Below are 17,812 nucleotides of genomic sequence, written 5' to 3' on the forward strand. Positions count from 1 at the left end.
AGTTTACCTTTAAAAAGCCCCTCACTCTTTACGTAAATAAATTTTGCCTTGTTTTACACTACAAAAGTGAAAATGTGTTTCCTAAAAGTGATTGGTTTTAAAGAACTCTGAAAAAGAATTAACATCCATACCTTGCTCATTTGTGTAGACCATGAGAAGACTGTAAAATATCAAGTATGCATTTAAAAACTCGAGGCAGAATTTATTCCCTGGAGAAAAGCATTCATTTAAAGAGCAAACTGCCAGTTTACCTAGGCTCACAAGCTATTTAGTATTTTTTGAATACTCATTTTCTTGACTTCAGTGAATACAAATTAACAATGAAGTTTGTGCTACCTTCAGAGCTGATAAATAACAGCAGACTTCATTCAGGATTTCCTGAAATCTTCTAAACTTCACTTTTTAAAATATCTTTGGGTACAGAGAAAGAGCGAGAGAGTGAATGTAGCCATGGTCAATCAAGGTGTGCCTTTGATCAATGAATGAATTAAAGGCTTAAGAATACGACACAATAACCAGCAGCTATGCTATTGAAACACGGGACAACTTCATTTCCTATTTGTGAATTAGTGCTGCATTTTAAGAAACTCAACAAAAAATTAAATTATGTACATGCTTGCTATTACTGCTGTACTTGTAGAATCTTTACATTAACTTAAACGCCACCAAACTGCTGAAAGGTCTTAGGAAATTTCAGGAAATGATAGAATAATAATAGCAATAATAATAATAATAATAATAATAATAATAACAAAGAATGGTCTCCTGCACCGAAAAGCTGATATAGACCAAATGCACATTCCCAGAAGAAGTGGTGACCATGGGTTTGTTGACATGGAGAGCACATACATGAGATCAATCGTCAGTCTAAGTGAGTACATCAAGCTTGGGACCAACAAATATGGCAGCCTCATAATGAGACACAATAAACAGAAGAGGAAGTACTCTCTTGTGAAAACTGGCAAAGTAATCAAGTGCCGATTGTTGAAGCTTAATACTTGTCCTCTAGTTCTGAAGCCAATTGAAAGCTTTGGTAATTGATGAAAAAAAATGAATATCTGCTCATCAATATCAATCCATGGTCAGTTCTACAGACAGACATCGAACAACTATGTCAACAAGAAATTGACCATTGGATGGTGGTGAGGTTTTGAACTCAAGAGACAGACAGAGAGTCTCCTCATGGCAACTCAGAATCAAGCATTTAACACACACAATCATCAAAAGAATATTCTCAAGATGGATGTTGGTAGCAAGGGAGGATGTGCCAGGAACATATTGTTACTGAATACACAATCAGGGAGTTAGCTACTTGCACTGATCAATGTCCCATGAGCTTGGCCTCTCAGAGCCCGATCATTGGTATGATCACCAGCCTGAAAATGCCATTGAGACACAGAACACCATGGTAACACGCAATATAGCAATGAATGTTGATCGTACCACTGGAGCCAACCAACCAAACATCATTTTTCATGACAAAAGCATGGGGGAATTTTGAAATAACCACTCCAGATGACATGAACATCTCAGTGAAAGAGTTAGAAAAACTCAGCAAATTACGAAGACCTCAAGATTGAAATCTTGTGCATGTGGAACACAAAGGCTCATGTGATTCTTAGTCTCTAAAAATAACTTGATGAAACTGCTGGGGTAAAGCAAGTGCAATCCAGATGTAAAAGACTGTCCTGCTTCGAACTGCTCACATCCTCTTTAATAAAATCCCTTTGTGCGTCCAGGTGTCCGTGTGTGGGTGTCTTCTGGTGAACTGCGCATGCGTGGGGCACGGTGCGATGCGCGATATTACTGTCAGAGAAAGTTAGAGGCGTTTTACGGAAATACAAACCAGTATTACTGCGAGAGGAAATTACACAATACAGTGACGCATATTACAGCCACATACAAGCCAGTATTACTGTCAGAGGAGATTAAAGGCATATTAGCGACACGCACGCCTGTATTACCGCCAGAGAAAATTAAAGGTATATTACGGACGTACAAGCCAGCGGACGTACAAGATGGTATTACTGTCACAGAAAATTAAAGACACACAATACACGGCGGCAGCCCACGAAGAACGGTCAGCTCAGCAAGTAAACATCAACAAAAGAAAGGCTGAAAGAAAGAAAAATACGACCAACAAAAAGAATGAGGTCAAAGTCTCTTGCCATTTAATATAGACTGTTTCTACTAATGTTTATGCACTACTGTTCTAGCACCCGTTATTGTAACGGGCTAAATGACTAGTACTTTATAAAACCCCGAGCACTGGACATTAAGAACTAAGGGACCTGATTTATTCAAAGTAAAAAGGCAACCAGCAAAAACTAAGAAAAACAGATAATAATAATAGTAATAATAATAAGATGACAACAATGTTATGACCTAAAACGTAAAAAAAAAACAAATATAAAAAATTTGGAGATTGAGATCAGCAGGATGTGGGGCACCAAGACTAGAGTTATGCCTGTGAAGTTTCAAGCCTCTTGGTACCATCAAGAAAAGATCTAACTGGAATCTGCAGGAGCTTCCAGAACAGTACACAGCCCAAGAAGTGAAGAGGATGGCACTGATGGCAATCATTCAAATTCTCCACAAAGTGCTCGGTTAAATGTTATGGCCCTGGTCAGGACATAGACATCGCAGAAACCACTGAAAAACTGATGCAATAAACAAATACTACTACTACTACTAATAATAATAATAACATAGTTTATGAATACTTTTCCTTAACATTGTACAAACCACTAAACGTACACACACATATTGCATTACAACGTCTAAAAACGTTACAAGGAAAGACAATGAGACAGAAAGATAGACAGACACATGTGAAAAGCACTATAAGACAGATAAAGGTGAAAGGCTTAATATAAGACAAACAGATGTACAGATAGCAAATGCACTTCTGAATAGATAGACAGAAAAGGGCCTATATGTCAGATAAATGTGAAAAGCATTATATAATAAGATATATATGTATCTTATATTATATACAATATATTAGTCACGCATGAGTATCTGAGGATCACCTTCCAGATGAGAGGGGGCACTGTCGCTAACTGTACTGTCTCTTTCTTCCTCCACAGTATCGACAGGACGCCTAATGAGAGCAGCTGAACTACACCCACATTGTTTCAAGAAGCCCTGACACTTCTGCTCGAAACTCTATAAGAACAGAAGTCCCCAGAAGAAGGGCTCTCAGTTGAGATTGGAACCCCTCTTTACTAGACCTCCATGACACAGTCCCACTTGTGAGAACTGATAGTTTTGAGAGATTGAACTTGTTTAAAAGGCACTGAAGTGGCTATTTTTTGTTCTGCCCTTGAGCGCCTATATCTCTTCACTTTTCTGGTGTGGCCCAGTTGGCTTGTCAATGTTTCATTGGAAAACCTTTATTCTTTACCCATTCCCAAAACAGAGAGATAAACAGAACACACAAATTTTAAATAAAAGGTGATGCTGCCTTAAAATAAAATCATAACTTAAATGCTGCAGAACTCTGATCTGCACTTCATTTTTGTTTTCTGTTGCTTTGGTTTACTGTTTGAACACCATATGCAATAAAAAGTGAAACAACCTCACCAAGGAAATTGCTCAGCCATTTAACATTCTATCCAATGCCGGGTCTGCAGGTTTTAATGGATATCCATGAATGACTATTTTATGTCATACTAAAGACATTTATCATCTCAATCTCTTGCTCACATCTCTTTAATGAACAAATTTCATCAAAACACAAAACCCCTAAAGTGTGTGGAGAGAAGTCATTAAACAAAGTCGCTAGAAGCCAAACTCAGTAACTCTGTCACAACACCACACATGAAAGTTGAGGATTTATAGCCTGCACTGTCTGCGTAAGTATCTTCAACATATTTATTCCCTACAAGTGACCTTTCTCACTTAGAAGATGTTTTATTTTTCCCAGTCTCCTCCAAACTTAACTGGTAAGTGACGATGGCAGTGTTGGGAAGGTAATAGACTATAAATTCCCAAACTGCCACTTTCATTGAGCATGAAATCGGATGAAATAACATGCCAGGGCTACAACTATTCCAGTACAAAAGCAAATAAAATGCTGTGCTTTATAAGTTACTAGCTGTCCCCCGCGGCTCAGCCCATGTAGTAGTGAGAAAGGAAAGCAAGGAGGGTCCTGCCTGGCTCCCCACTCCTGATGTCACGCTTCCCCCTCCCCTCGGCCAGCAACCTCTGTCTCAGATTAGTGCGAATATATCACTCCGGCAAGCAAACTACGACTCTTAGCACGATGAGAGAAATTGCTAAATCAACTTATAGAAAAAAAAATGATCCAAATCCGTTAAGTAGTTCTCTCGTGAAAAGCAGACAGACAGACCTACAGACGTTGGATTTTATATATATAGAGATTGAGCGTAACTGCATCAGATATAAGAATGTCATGAATGTAAAGAGCAGTTCCAAATTTGCCAGTCTGAAAACATACCTAAGAATATTTTATATTCTCTGCAGGAATTTAACAAACAGGAAAAGCACTTGCCATTTAGGTGTCAGACTTTAATTTTGGAAGTCCTTTTTACTGTTTATTACAGCATCTCTTCCCTGCCCCTCTCAAATAATTAGGCTCAAAAAGTCAGTGATTAACATGTTAAAAAAAAGGCGAATAGCTGACAAAAAGCCATTTTAAGGAACTGAAATGCCCTTTCTAATGAAACAGGTGATTTGCCCACAGTCCTAAAATTCAATATATTCAGATACAGTTTTTTACTAAGAGTCCAGAGAGACATCTTAGGTTTTGTAATGTTTGGACTCTGTATTATATTTGATAAAGGCTGTTTTTGAAATTTCATATGGCACAGACTACCTAATTCATCACTGTTATATCATTACGTCTAGAAAACTATTGAAGAAGAGAATTCCTGTGACAATTGCAAATACAGTGTGAAAAATAAGCTTGCAGACCTGCTTAATGCAAATAGTTGCTTACAAGATTGAGTTTTATAAGGTTCTGTCATGATTTGTGAATGGAAATGGATGGCAGGGTGAGTCAGATGACCTTTTTTAATTCACCTTACCAGATTCTTTTTACACATGACCACTTCGCCTTTCAAAGAACACTATACCTCATTAAAAGATCAATAACCTATAATATGGAAGACAGCAACTGCCACTAGGAACGGTATTTGTAATAATTATAATTAGTAGAAACATACAATAACGAAGAAAGAGAAAACTAGCACAACTTTACAGTGTTTCAGCTTTAGTCTATTGTATCTTATGGAAGACAGTTTTTTGTGCAGTATTGAGATGATTATTCATACTCTGGCTCACTGGGTAGCACTGTTGCCTCACATCATCTCAGCCTGATCATGGGGTGGCATTCACACATTTTTTTGTGTCTGCTTGGGTTTTTCCTGAGTTCCCCTCATAGCCCAAAGACATACAGGATAGAATAACTGGACACTATCAGGTTGGCCCGTGTGAGTAAGAGTGTCCTATGATAGAACCCTATCCAGGCTTGACTTATGCATTGTACCTGATGCGGGCCAGATAGTCAATGATCATAAAATTGGATAAAATTAAACAAGTCCTGATAGACAGATGGACTGATAATTATAATATTTCTTAATACTTTAGTAAAATTATTTAAAAATTAAGCAATTAACTGACACTGGAGTGATCTAAGATGACAAGCAAAAATTGTAAAACATTAACATATAAAGTAGTTACTTTCTGCAGTGGCCTAGTGGCCCTACCAGGGTTGCTTGCTGTGTTATGCTCAGTGCTAACAAGTTTTACAGCTATGACCCTAAATTGTCAAGTGGCTTTATTGCCTTACCATCCATACACTGTATTGCAGCATACAGTGGCATGAAAAGATGTCCCCAGCACAGCGGTGCAACATAAACATGATCACGGGACAACCAGTGAACCATATACTATTGAATTATTGGTGACAACAACTAATACTAAAGACAACAGTAGTAACAAATGTACTGTACATAAATAGACTGCCAGGAGAAGATCTGAGGGAGGTGGGCAGCTCAGAGTTCAGAGTCTGGACAGCCAAGGGCTAGAAGCTGTTGCAAAGTCTGGCAGAACTGGTTTGGATGCTGTGGAAGGGGAAGAAGGAAACTGTGGGAAGGGTGGGAGCAGTCCCCCACCAGGCTCTAAACAGATGTCTGTAATGAAGGGTAAAGAGGTCCGAGTGACCTTTACTGCTGTGCACACCATGTGTTATAGGACCTTACAATAAATGACACTGCCGTTCCCAAACCAGACAGTGATGCAGCTGGTCAGAACACTCTCGATGGTGCCCCTCAGTCAATGAAGAAAGTGAAGAGGCTGCTGTACCTTCTTGGCTATGGAGGTGATACCAATTGACCAAGTAAGATCAGCTGCCAATTCCACACCAAGGAATTTAGTGCTCTTGACCAATGCAATCACAAAGCCCTTGATTTGCAGTGGGGTGTGGACACTATGGGCTTTTTTGAAGTCAACAGTCATCTCTTTCATCTTGTTCTCATTAAGAGATGGCAGCACTAGCCCAAGTTCACCTATTGTCGCATTGCCATTCTGTAAGCATTCCTATTGCTGATGAGAACTGCCACCTTTGTGTCATCAGCAAACTTTATGATGGTGTCAGAGCTGTACGCAGTGTACAGTCTAAAATCAGCAGTGTTAACAGATGTGTAGCCTTTCTTATGGTGCTAGCGCTCAGTGTGATTCTGTTGAAAATGGTGTTTCTGATGCAGATTGTCCGGGGTCTCTCTATCAGGAAGAACTACATCCAGTTCATAGGGAAATGTTGTAGCCTAGCAAAGCGCTTCTGAGAGGTGATGGTGTTGAATGCTGAACTGAAGTCTATAAATGGCACTCTAGCATAAGGGCCTCTTTTGTCCAAATGGGACAGGAACAGATGAAGAGTAGATGATGTGGCATCCTCAGTGGGTTGGTTCGGCTTATAGGCAACCTGGGGAAGGTCATGTGATGAGGGAAGTGGGCCAAGTAATGTAGGAATGAATGATAAATATTTTATAACTATCTCCAAACAAAAATGCACTGTTCTGAAAAATATTTAAAATCTTTAGCACTGAACTGGCGCCAGAGCTATAAATAAATTTTACAATAATAATTTATATTGTATAGGTTTTGAAATAATTGAGCTTTAAGATATGTTTTACTGTATGATTATAATGATATTGAGCTGCCTTAATAAAAGTCTATAATGTATTAATGAAAGAGCTACAGAAGCAGACCACCTGCCTTCACTTAACAGTACTGTGGGACTGAATAGGAATAATAAAGCCCATAAAGACATTTGCTATAATTTTCCTTTGTCGATACTTCATCTTCGCAGAATGTGGTCAGGGAACGCTAAAAAGAAAACTGGAGCAGATATGAAAAGAAGCTGTCTTCTGTAACTGCTCATTTAAAGACGCTTGTCCCTGCTGGGATAAGCACTGGTCTACAGAACAACCAAATGGAGAAGCAGGTCACAAAAATGAATGGATGTTTATTCTCGAGACCATTACCTGCATCATCTCCTTACTCGCTGCATACATTTCACATCTTTTACACATCTCTTTATCTAGAATTTTAAAAAATCCACTTTGTTGTCAGATTACTCATTTCAAGTCTCTAATGCTTGTGAGTAACCAAAGGAGGAGGCCAGTATGTTGTTTTAATGTGCAGTATGTGTTAAAAATAACAGATTTATAATTGCAATGAATATCCCTACAAAATATTGGAATGAAAATAATGTACTAGCTTGTCTTTATTGGTAATATGCTGTTAAATGGGCATCACGAATCAGCAGAGTGAAAATAAGCCTTGGGGCTGATTCTGCTGTGGAACCTAAGGCAATTACACAGAAAGGAAAGCAGAACCTACCAAGTACACGATAATTTGTATATTTGTGTATTTCATTAAGTCTTTGCATAGTCTTTATATATATAAAATCCAACGTGTTTCTGTCTCTCTGTCTGTCTGTTTTTCACAAGACAACTACATAACGGATTTAGATCGGGTTTTTTTTTCTATAATTTGCTTGAACATTCCAGTTGATTTTGAGACTTCTCTCATTGAGCTATGTATCATAGTTCACTTGTGGTACCGTTTTATATTTGTACGAATCCGAGAGAGAGGCTGCAGGGGAGGGGGAAGCCTGATGTCAGGAGTGGGGAGCCGGGCAGGGCCCTCCTCATTGTCCTGTTTCATTTCTATGCAGGTGAAGCAGCGGGGATGGCTAGTTTACAATAAAGGAAAAACACACTATAAGAAGAAAATGTGTAAATAAGGTAGAGCATACAGTACATATCAAAACACAATAGACAACTAAATTATAATGAAATATATTTGTATGAAAATAAAATATATAAATATGAAATATAAAGTGTTACCAAGACCTGATGTACAACCCACTTTGGATTATCTAACATGTCTAGCAACAAACATAAAAGCCTCAATGAGGAGAACACAGTAGTTTTCCAAGTGCCAAGAAAAAATAAGATATCTGTGAAACATATATAAAAAAGAAAAATACATAACCATCAGAAAACAGATACAATGTGAATAAAATGATAGACAAAATAGACTAATCAGAAAAAACAGTGTGAGCACAATTGAATGAACCAATCAATGTTGGATTTATACAGAATACAAATGTAAGGAAGATATCATGAAGCCTAACTGCGCATTGCATTAATAAGACCAAACAGAGTATCACTGGAATCCTATCCTTTTCACATGTGGTGAAGCGAACCTACGGCAGGCCATCTCACAAAGCAATGGCATCTGCAATCCTTTAATGTTTTGAGTATTCCTTGATGAATCAGACTGTAGGAGTTAAATACTGTATGAGTTCAGAATGGAGTGGTGATCCAATATGTAGTGCTGCTGTCTCAATGATCCAGCATCCTGGGTTTGAAACTCATGCCCACTCACTGTTTGCATGGAGTCCACTATGTTCTCCACATGTCTGAATGGCTTTCCTTCAGCTTTTCAAGTTAGGATGATTGGCGATTTCCAAACTGGCCCTGCAATGGACTGGTGCCCTTTCTAAGGCTGCTTGACACTTCAGCCTCCCGTGCTTGCATATTGCATTGAGCAGGGCTGAGAATGTTGTGTTTTGTTTTATAAATGTCACAATTCTTTAGTATGTTTAGTTTAGTTTATTCAGTCAAAAATCAGAATACAGAAGTGATAAAAAAGAAAGCTGGAATGCTCCTTTAGTGTATGTGATATTGTTTAACATTTATTTCAGCATTGCTGTTTTGAAAGTAAGTTACTTCATAACTTAAATCTTATACCAATCAGGGTTCCAAGGAAGTGTTGCTTTATTACACTCCTGTTATATAGGATTACCTAAGATAAAATGTTTTGTGTTTTTATTTACTCTAATGCTGCGGTGGGTTGGCACCCTGCCCGGGATTGGTTCCTGCCTTGTGCCCTGTGTTGGCTGGGATTGGCTCCAGCAGACCCCCGTGACCCTGTGTTCGGATTCAGCGGATTGGAAAATGGATGGATGGATTTACTCTAATGGGTAAGACAATGCACTGATTTACTACATTTACTTTCATGGTGTTAAAATTCATAAAACTATACACTGGTTGAATGTAGTGCCACCATGTCACGCATAAGCATCAGAGGATCTCCTAGCAGGCTCTGTCGACGTGCATAACAACACTCCAGGGTGAAAGGGGGCTCAGTCACTAACATTGCCACCTCCTTCTCTTTCCACAGTGAGGGTAACTGACTTCACCCCTTCCAGTTCAGTCTTCAGAAAAGCTTAGGCTTCCCAGAAGGACGGGTCATTTTTGACAAGAGCTACCCACTGGACACAGCTCCTGAGAAACTGACCAAGTGCATCAGTGGCTAACCAGACTGTTTATTTAAGTGTATTTTTGCCTGGATATTTGGAGGGCTGGTGTGCCAAAGGATATTTATTTTTGTTTAACTGTAGACATTAAATCGGATGATCTAGTTGGCGTCCCAAATGTCCCTTTTGTGGAGTTGTAGTTACTACACTTGGCCACACCATTTAATGTAACATGTACATCTTTGGTAAGAAAACCTGAGTATCCACAGAAACACAGACACTGACATAGGGAGGAGTGCAAACACAATGCAGACAGTTATGAAGAATTATTTTAAACTAACTTAAGTCAATAAATAAATACACAAAAAAATAAAGTGATGAAATTTGATAATAAATAAATAGCAACAACATGAAATGTGAGTGTAGCCCAGTTTAATTTCGTCAGTGCTTTGCAAGTTCACACCTCACAAGAACTAGTTCAAAGTTCAGTTCACACAGATTAAAATGAAGAAATTCACATTCACCATTTCAATTTTTAACTAGTTCATGTTCAGTTAATTTTTTATTTATTGAGTTATACCCAGCAACAAACCGTATATGCTAATATCCTCCCAGTCAAAAAAAGAAATTAAATTAAATAGATGCAAGTATACATATAAATTACCGCTCCATTTCCAACCATGTGACACAAATGGTGACTGTGGAATCAGCATGTAGGTTAACTAACGTATTATGCTGCTGGTCAAAATTTGTACCACATATTGCATGTCCAATAGAGAAAAATACAAAGTGGCCTCATGAAGTGCAACGTTTTCCTAAAAGCAAAAGCGATGTTTCACTGCGTGCTCGTGTCAGCAGGGTTTTAGCTTAAGCACAAGCAGGCAGACACAGACAGTGCCTATTTGATTTTATGTTATTTTTTTTTGAATACAAATAAATGGCAAAAAATTCATGCAAAATAATTATTTGTAAAAATCCACTATTTGTGTTAATCTGAATACCGTATTCGGATTTGGCTCCACCCCTACATTACAGGGTAAAGCAAAACATTTAATCTGGACCTAATCCAGATCCAGAATGTCACATAAAACTGATCTAGCTCACGTTAAAGTTCTTAATTTGGAAATATGTTACGTTAAGTTGACCGTTCTTAGAAAAATGAGCTTGTTCAATGAATGCACTCTTTTGAACCAGTTCATGCACAACACTGGATTTCGTGACTACAAAAGCTAATTGAACACTGCCCCTTTAATCATTCTTAACTCCGCATTAATTAAGAGACCTGCAGCTAGCCAGGGTGTAGGTGTGTGTTATGCCACATATTAAAATTTATCTGGTTGGTTAGTGTAAAAATGTCAAATACAGAAATAAACCTATCTATCTATCTATCTATCTATCTATCTATCTATCTATCTATCTATCTATCTATCTATCTATCTATCTATCTATCTATCTATCTATCTATCTATCTATCTATCTATCTATCTATCTATCTATTTTCCAACCTGCTGAATCCGAACACAGGGTCACAGGGGTCTGCTGGAGCAATCCTAGCCAACACAGGGCACAATGCAGGTACCAATCCCGGGCAGGGTGCCAACCCACCACAGTCTATCTATCTATCTATCTATCTATCTATCTATCTATCTATCTATCTATCTATCTATCTATCTATCTATCTATCTATCTATCTATCTATCTATCTATCTATCTATCTATCTATTTTCCAACCTGCTGAATCCGAACACAGGGTCACAGGGGTCTGCTGGAGCAATCCTAGCCAACACAGGGCACAATGCAGGTACCAATCCCGGGCAGGGTGCCAACCCACCACAGTCTATCTATCTATCTATCTATCTATCTATCTATCTATCTATCTATCTATCTATCTATCTATCTATCTATCTATCTATCTATCTATCTATCTATCTATCTATCTATCTATCTATCTATCTATCTTCCAACCTTCTAGCCCTGCGATGTAGCAGCAATAACACCACTGTGCCACTCAATTAACAAAATAAATTACATACCACACCACAATGTTACATATTCTGAATCCATTTTGTCCATTACAGTCTCAACACTGTTTCATGAGAAACGGTCCACTTCTGGGTACACTCATACAAAGTCTGACACCTGCCCATATGGAACAATTTAGTGACCAACTAACCTAATATACACATCCTTGGGATGTGAAAGGAAATTAGACAACTTTGAAAATGCCTACAATTGCAAACAGAAAGTGTCAGCTCCACTCAGGAACTCAATCCAGGCTCTTACTATAAAGATGCTGGGTTAACCATTACACCAGCATACCCCCCATTAAACAACATGTTAGATGCATTTTAGAATTTCATGTGGCATATTCAGTTATTACGTTAAAGTTTTATTTTACCTATTAAGGAAATCTGTTTTGAGAGTTTAGGCAAGATATCCATTCCGTTCTTCAGCCATGAGATTTTCGGGATAGGAATGCCATCTGCATGACATTTTAAACTGGCTGATACGCCAGGTTCCTGAGCTTGTGTCTCTGGGTATACAATTATCACTGGAGGAACTGCAAGAGAAAGAAAAAATCCAGAATGAGATAAACAGTAAACTCCACATAGACAAACAGAAGCTGATACATAAGTAGACGAGGCAGAATCTGAACTCCTCAGCACTGTGAGGTTAATTTAGGGTGACAGAAAAAACAATAAAGAAGCCTCTGTTTGATTTTAAGTACAGTCTTATATCCATTTATGTGAAGATGGGTCAGGGCCCCTGAGGTCACAGTGAATAAGAGGACTGAATCTCTGAACCTTGTTTTGGCCCCCTAAGGATGGGTGCACAAGATAGTGACCTGCCTCCTGGTTTCATCCTTCATTCTGAGGCCAAGGTCTAATAGTTCTCATTGATTTAATACACATTGTGTTTTGCAAGGTCTCCACTGGGAGCAAAAATTATCTTGGTAGTCTCCACTATTATGCAAATCATGTTCCTAAGCAGTGTGCTTTGCTAAGTCTTTGCTGTCTGCTGTAGTTTTCTTTGCCATTAGCTATGTAAAGTAGCTGGAGTAAGACTGCCTAAGAACAAATCAAATATATCACAGCATACGCTTCTCGGCTGTTGCTTTATTGTGTACCATCTTTCTGCATGGACTCACATAGCACTTACTAAAAGCTATAAGGAGGCACACAGTGCAGACATTTGGATTACCAAGAGGAAGCATGGAGTTTGGATAAAGAAGCATCGTAACAATAATTTATTCCTTAAGAGAAATTTAAAAGCGGCCTTGCTTCTGGATGTACTATGCTTGAATGCTGAATCAAAAACAATTAAGAAAGAGTAAATTACAATTTAATTAGAACTGTCATATAGACCATTTACTAACCATTCACCTGCAGGATGTGAGTCTGGTACAGATCTTCATAGCCATAAGCGTGGCAGGTGTAATTACCCATGTGAATAGTTGTCACCTTAGTGATGTAGAGTGAGCCATCATCTCCGAAGTCCTAATTTGAGAAAGACACAATTGGGAAAACAAAAAAAATAATTATGTATACTCAAGCATTTTCTAATGAATGCCAATGAGGTTGTCTTGTAGCACTATCCGACAATGTTTTGATATTTGGACATCAGACTAAATGGCATGTTTAAACACTGCATGTTATTAAAAACACACCATCCCCTCCGTGATGCATGTTGGTTGCAGCAACATATTGTGTGGATGCTTCTCTGAAGTAGTCCCCAGAAGGCTCGTGAGGGTAAAATGAATGCAGCTAAATATAGGCAGTCCCTGAAGAAAACCCGATGCAGTCTGCAAGGAACCAATGACTTGAGGGAAAATTTGATTCCCAGCGAAACAACAACCCAAAGCTAAACAGAAATGACTTAAAAACCAACAGTGATAATCTCCTGGAATGGCTGAGCTAGAATCCAATCAATCCAATTGAGAACTTAGGTCTGGACTTGACAAAGGCTGTTCACTCACAATCCCCATGCAACCTGGCAGAGCTTGAGCAGTTTTGTAAAGAAGAATGGTGGACAATGGCAGTGTCCAGATGTGCCAAGCTGACAGAGAGAGAAAGACCTGTGCATACACTGAATCAATGGCTGTCAAAGGTGGATCTACTAAATACTAACTTGAAGAGGTAAATATGTAGGTGATCAACTGTTTTGTGTTTGACATTTGTCATTAATTTAGAGAAGGGGTCTCCAAGTCTGGTCCTGGAGGGCCACAGTGGCAGCAGGTTTTCATTCTAACCCTTTTCTTAATTAGTGACCTGTTTTTGCTGCTAATTAACTTCTTTTGAATGAAAACCTGAAGCCACTGCGGCCCTCCAGGGACCGCTGATTTAGAACACTCTGTGGGAATCTGTTTTCAGTTTGACATTACATGGTCTATTTCTGCTGGTCAGTGCCAAAAGGGTAAATTAAAGTCCATTGTCATTCAATATTGTATAAAAATAAAAAGTGTAAACTTCCAAGGAGGTGAATACCTTTTACAGGCACTGAACAGTAGTGTTTTGTGGAAAAAAAGTTATCAAAAATATTTTTCCTGAAAAATGGATTTTGTTCAGATTTAGATTTGAAAGGGCTTCTTCTTCTTCTTCATCATCATCATCTTCTTCTTCTTCCTTTTATTTTTCCACCTTCTATGTGGGGTTGATGTTCCTCATCAGCCTTCTCCATACATACCGGTTCTGCACTACCTCCTCAGTCAAACTCTTTCCTTCCTTGTACTTTATCCATCCACCTCCACTTTAGCCTTCCTCATTTTCTCTTCCCCGTACTTCCATTCCCATCACTCTTTTGCCCACATATCTATTGTCTTTCCTCATCACATGCCCATACTACTTTCTGCACCTTTTTAGATATCTCTCCCACTTTTGTTGTACCTCTGATTGTCTCATTTCTTACTCTGTTCTTTTTTGTAACTCCACAGATTCATCTCAACATTCTCATTTCTGACACATTCAACTTCTTCTCCTTCACTCTCTTTACTCCTCCTGTATCAGCTCCTTACATCATTGCTGGTCTTGCTACTGTCTTATCTTTAATCTTCACCTTAATTCTTTGATCACAAAAATACTCCTGATACTTTCTTGTTTCATCCACACTGCTCTCTGAGAGTTATCTCTACATCTAATTCTACATGCTGAGTTACCATATTTAGATGTATCCATTCTTTTCAGTAGCTCTTGCTGCAGGCTGACTTCTGAATCCTGATCACCATTAAACCACATATATTCTGTCTTCTTCCTATTTATCTTCAATCCTCTTTCACCTAAAGCTCTTCTCCATTCTTCCAACTTCCTCTCCACTTACTCTTTCTGGTGCTGCACAACACAATGTCATCAGCAAAAAACATTTTGAACTTTTGAAACATTTCTATATAGTGTGACGGGTGGCCATGGCCATTACCCAGCTAGGACACGAGCTGAATGGAAGGACTGGGGGAGAAAGCTTCAGCAGGGCACTGCATTCCCCGGGATGCTAGAGGGCAGACCTCCTAGGTGGCTGTGGCACCATGGAATACCACAGGGCACGCTGAGAGTTGGAGTTCGGGACAGCCCAGTTGGGTTCCATGGGGGTGCCAGGGGGAGCTGTAGAGCCCTACATTGAGTTTTCACCACATCTAGGAGTGAGTCCAGGTCTGATTAATGAGCCACCTGGAACACTCCCAGGACCAGCTTAAAAGGAGCCGCCTCACTCCATTCAGGGAGCCAGAGTTGGAAGGAAGAGGGACAAAGCTTGCGGGAGGAGGAGTGGAGGCAAATGAATAGAGAGAAGAAACAGGAAAGGCTATTGGGCTGGACTGTACTGTGAAATGGGGAACAACAGAAAATGCTTCACCACTGAAAAACATTAGGACAATCTATATGAGAGCAGGCCATTCAGCCCAACAAAGCTCACCAGTCCTATCCACTTAATTCTTCCAAAAAAACATCAAGTCGAGTTTTGAAAGTCCCTAAAGTCTTACTGTCAACCACACTACTTGGTAGCATATTCCAAATGTCTATTGTTCTTTGTGTAAAGAAAAACTTCCTAATGTTTGTGTGAAACTTGCCCTTAACAAGTTTCCAGCTATATCCCCATGTTCTTGATTAACTCATTTTAAAGTCACAATCTCTATCCACTGTACTAATTCCCTTCATAATTTTAAATATTTCAATCATGTCTCCTCTTAATTTTTTTTTGCTTAAACTGAAAAGGCTCAGTTTAATCATTCCTCATAATTCAACTCCTGCTGCCCCGGAATCAGCCTAGTCGCTTTTCTCCAGACCTTTTCTAGTGCTGTTATGTCCTTTTTGTAGCCTGGAGACTAAAACTGCTCACAGTACTCCAAATGAGGCCTAGCCAGTGTGTTAAAAAGCTTGAGCAGAACCTTGTAGACTTGTACTCCACACATCAGGGTGCTATATAACCTGACATTCAGTTTGCCTTCTAAATGGCTTCTGAACACTTTTTGGAAGTTGATAGCATAGAGTCCACTATGACTCCTAAATCCTTCTCATAAGTTGTACTCTCGATTTTCCAACTGCCCATCCTATATTCAAACCTAACATTTTTACTTCCTATGTGTCATACTTTACATTTACTGGCATTAAATTTCATCTGCCACAAATGTATGCTGTCCAGGTCCTTCTGTAATGATATAACGGATTCCAGATTATCTGCCAATCCACCTATTGTGGTATCATCTGCAAATTTAACCAGCTTGTTACTTATATTCCTATAATCATTTATATATATTAAAAATAGCAGCGACCCTAGCACTGACCACTGTGTACACCACTCTTAACATTGAATAAAGAATAAGAATAAAACATGTGCTCTATTGAACTTGTGTCTCTGCCTGTCTGTGTTGGGTTAGGGAGGATGTACGTGCCCCAGTTGTCCACAACAGATGTAACAAATTTATAAACTGTATCTTATCTGATCTCCATCAGATCAAAAAAGGTGATTTTTCTCAGCTTGGCTAAAATGTATATCTAGCATTTTTGAACTAAACTCCTTATTGAGGCATTACCCTTACTTTTCAATCTTAAATAACAGAGGCATCAGACATGTCATCACTTGACACATTCACAAGTGGACCTCAGCAACAGGAAAGTGACTGGGAACACAAAGCTTGACCCAAAAGAAACACAACTCTCCTCCAAGGGAACATAAACGAGTGCTGACAATAAACAACAACACATTTGTAAAACCAGATAAGATGAAAAATAAGTGCTACAAAGTGACCAAAGATCATCAATGTCACTAGCTCCATCTTCTCTCTGAAAAAGAACATTTCCTGGTGGCATGGATCGTGGACTATCTTACAAACAGACCTCAGTATGTGCGTCTCGGGAATTGCAGATCTGACATTGTGGTTAGCAACACAGGAGCGCCGCAGGGGACTGTACTTTCTCCGGTCCTGTTCAGCCTATATACATCGGACTTCCAATATAACTCGGAGTCCTGCCACATGCAAAAGTATGCTGACGACAACGCTATCGTGGGCTGCATCAGGAGTGGGCAGGAGGAGGAGTATAGAAACCTCATCAAGGACTTTGTTAAATGGTGCGACTTAAACCACCTACAACTGAACACCAGCAAAACCAAGGAACTGGTGGTGGATTTTAGGAGGCCCAGACCCCTCATGGACCCCGTGATCATCAGAGGTGACTGTGTGCAGAGGGTACAGACCTATAAATACCTGGGAGTGCAGCTGGACGATAAATTGGACTGGACTGCCAATACTGATTCTCTGTGCAAGAAAGGACAGAGCCGCCTATACTTCCTTAGAAGACTGGCATCCTTCAACATCTGCAGTAAGATGCTGCAGATGTTCTATCAGATGGTTGTGGCGAGTGCCCTCTTCTATGCAGTGGTGTGCTGGGGAGGCAGCATTAAGAAGAAGGATGCCTCACGCCTGGACAAACCGGTGAGGAAGGCAGGCTCTATTGTTGGCATAGAGCTGGACGGTTTGACATCCGTAGCAGAGCAACGGGCACTCAGCAGGCTCCTATCAATTATGGAGAA

General features: G+C 39.3%; 1 protein-coding gene across 2 annotated transcripts in view; it reads right to left on the reverse strand.

Annotated features, from left to right (window-relative positions):
• fstl4 (follistatin-like 4) overlaps positions 1-17,812 on the reverse strand; it is an 808,779-nt gene that overhangs the window by 54,423 nt on the left and 736,544 nt on the right. For both annotated transcript variants that reach the window (XM_051933466.1, XM_028812623.2), the window contains exons 8-9: positions 13,173-13,293; positions 12,195-12,356 (exon numbers count right to left, since the gene is read on the reverse strand). In XM_051933466.1, coding sequence (XP_051789426.1) covers positions 12,195-12,356; positions 13,173-13,293 — 283 coding nt within the window. The remainder of the gene's footprint in view (positions 1-12,194; positions 12,357-13,172; positions 13,294-17,812) is intronic.

Source organism: Erpetoichthys calabaricus, chromosome 11, assembly GCF_900747795.2.
Source record: "Erpetoichthys calabaricus chromosome 11, fErpCal1.3, whole genome shotgun sequence".
NCBI classification, from domain to species: Eukaryota; Metazoa; Chordata; class Cladistia; order Polypteriformes; family Polypteridae; genus Erpetoichthys; species Erpetoichthys calabaricus.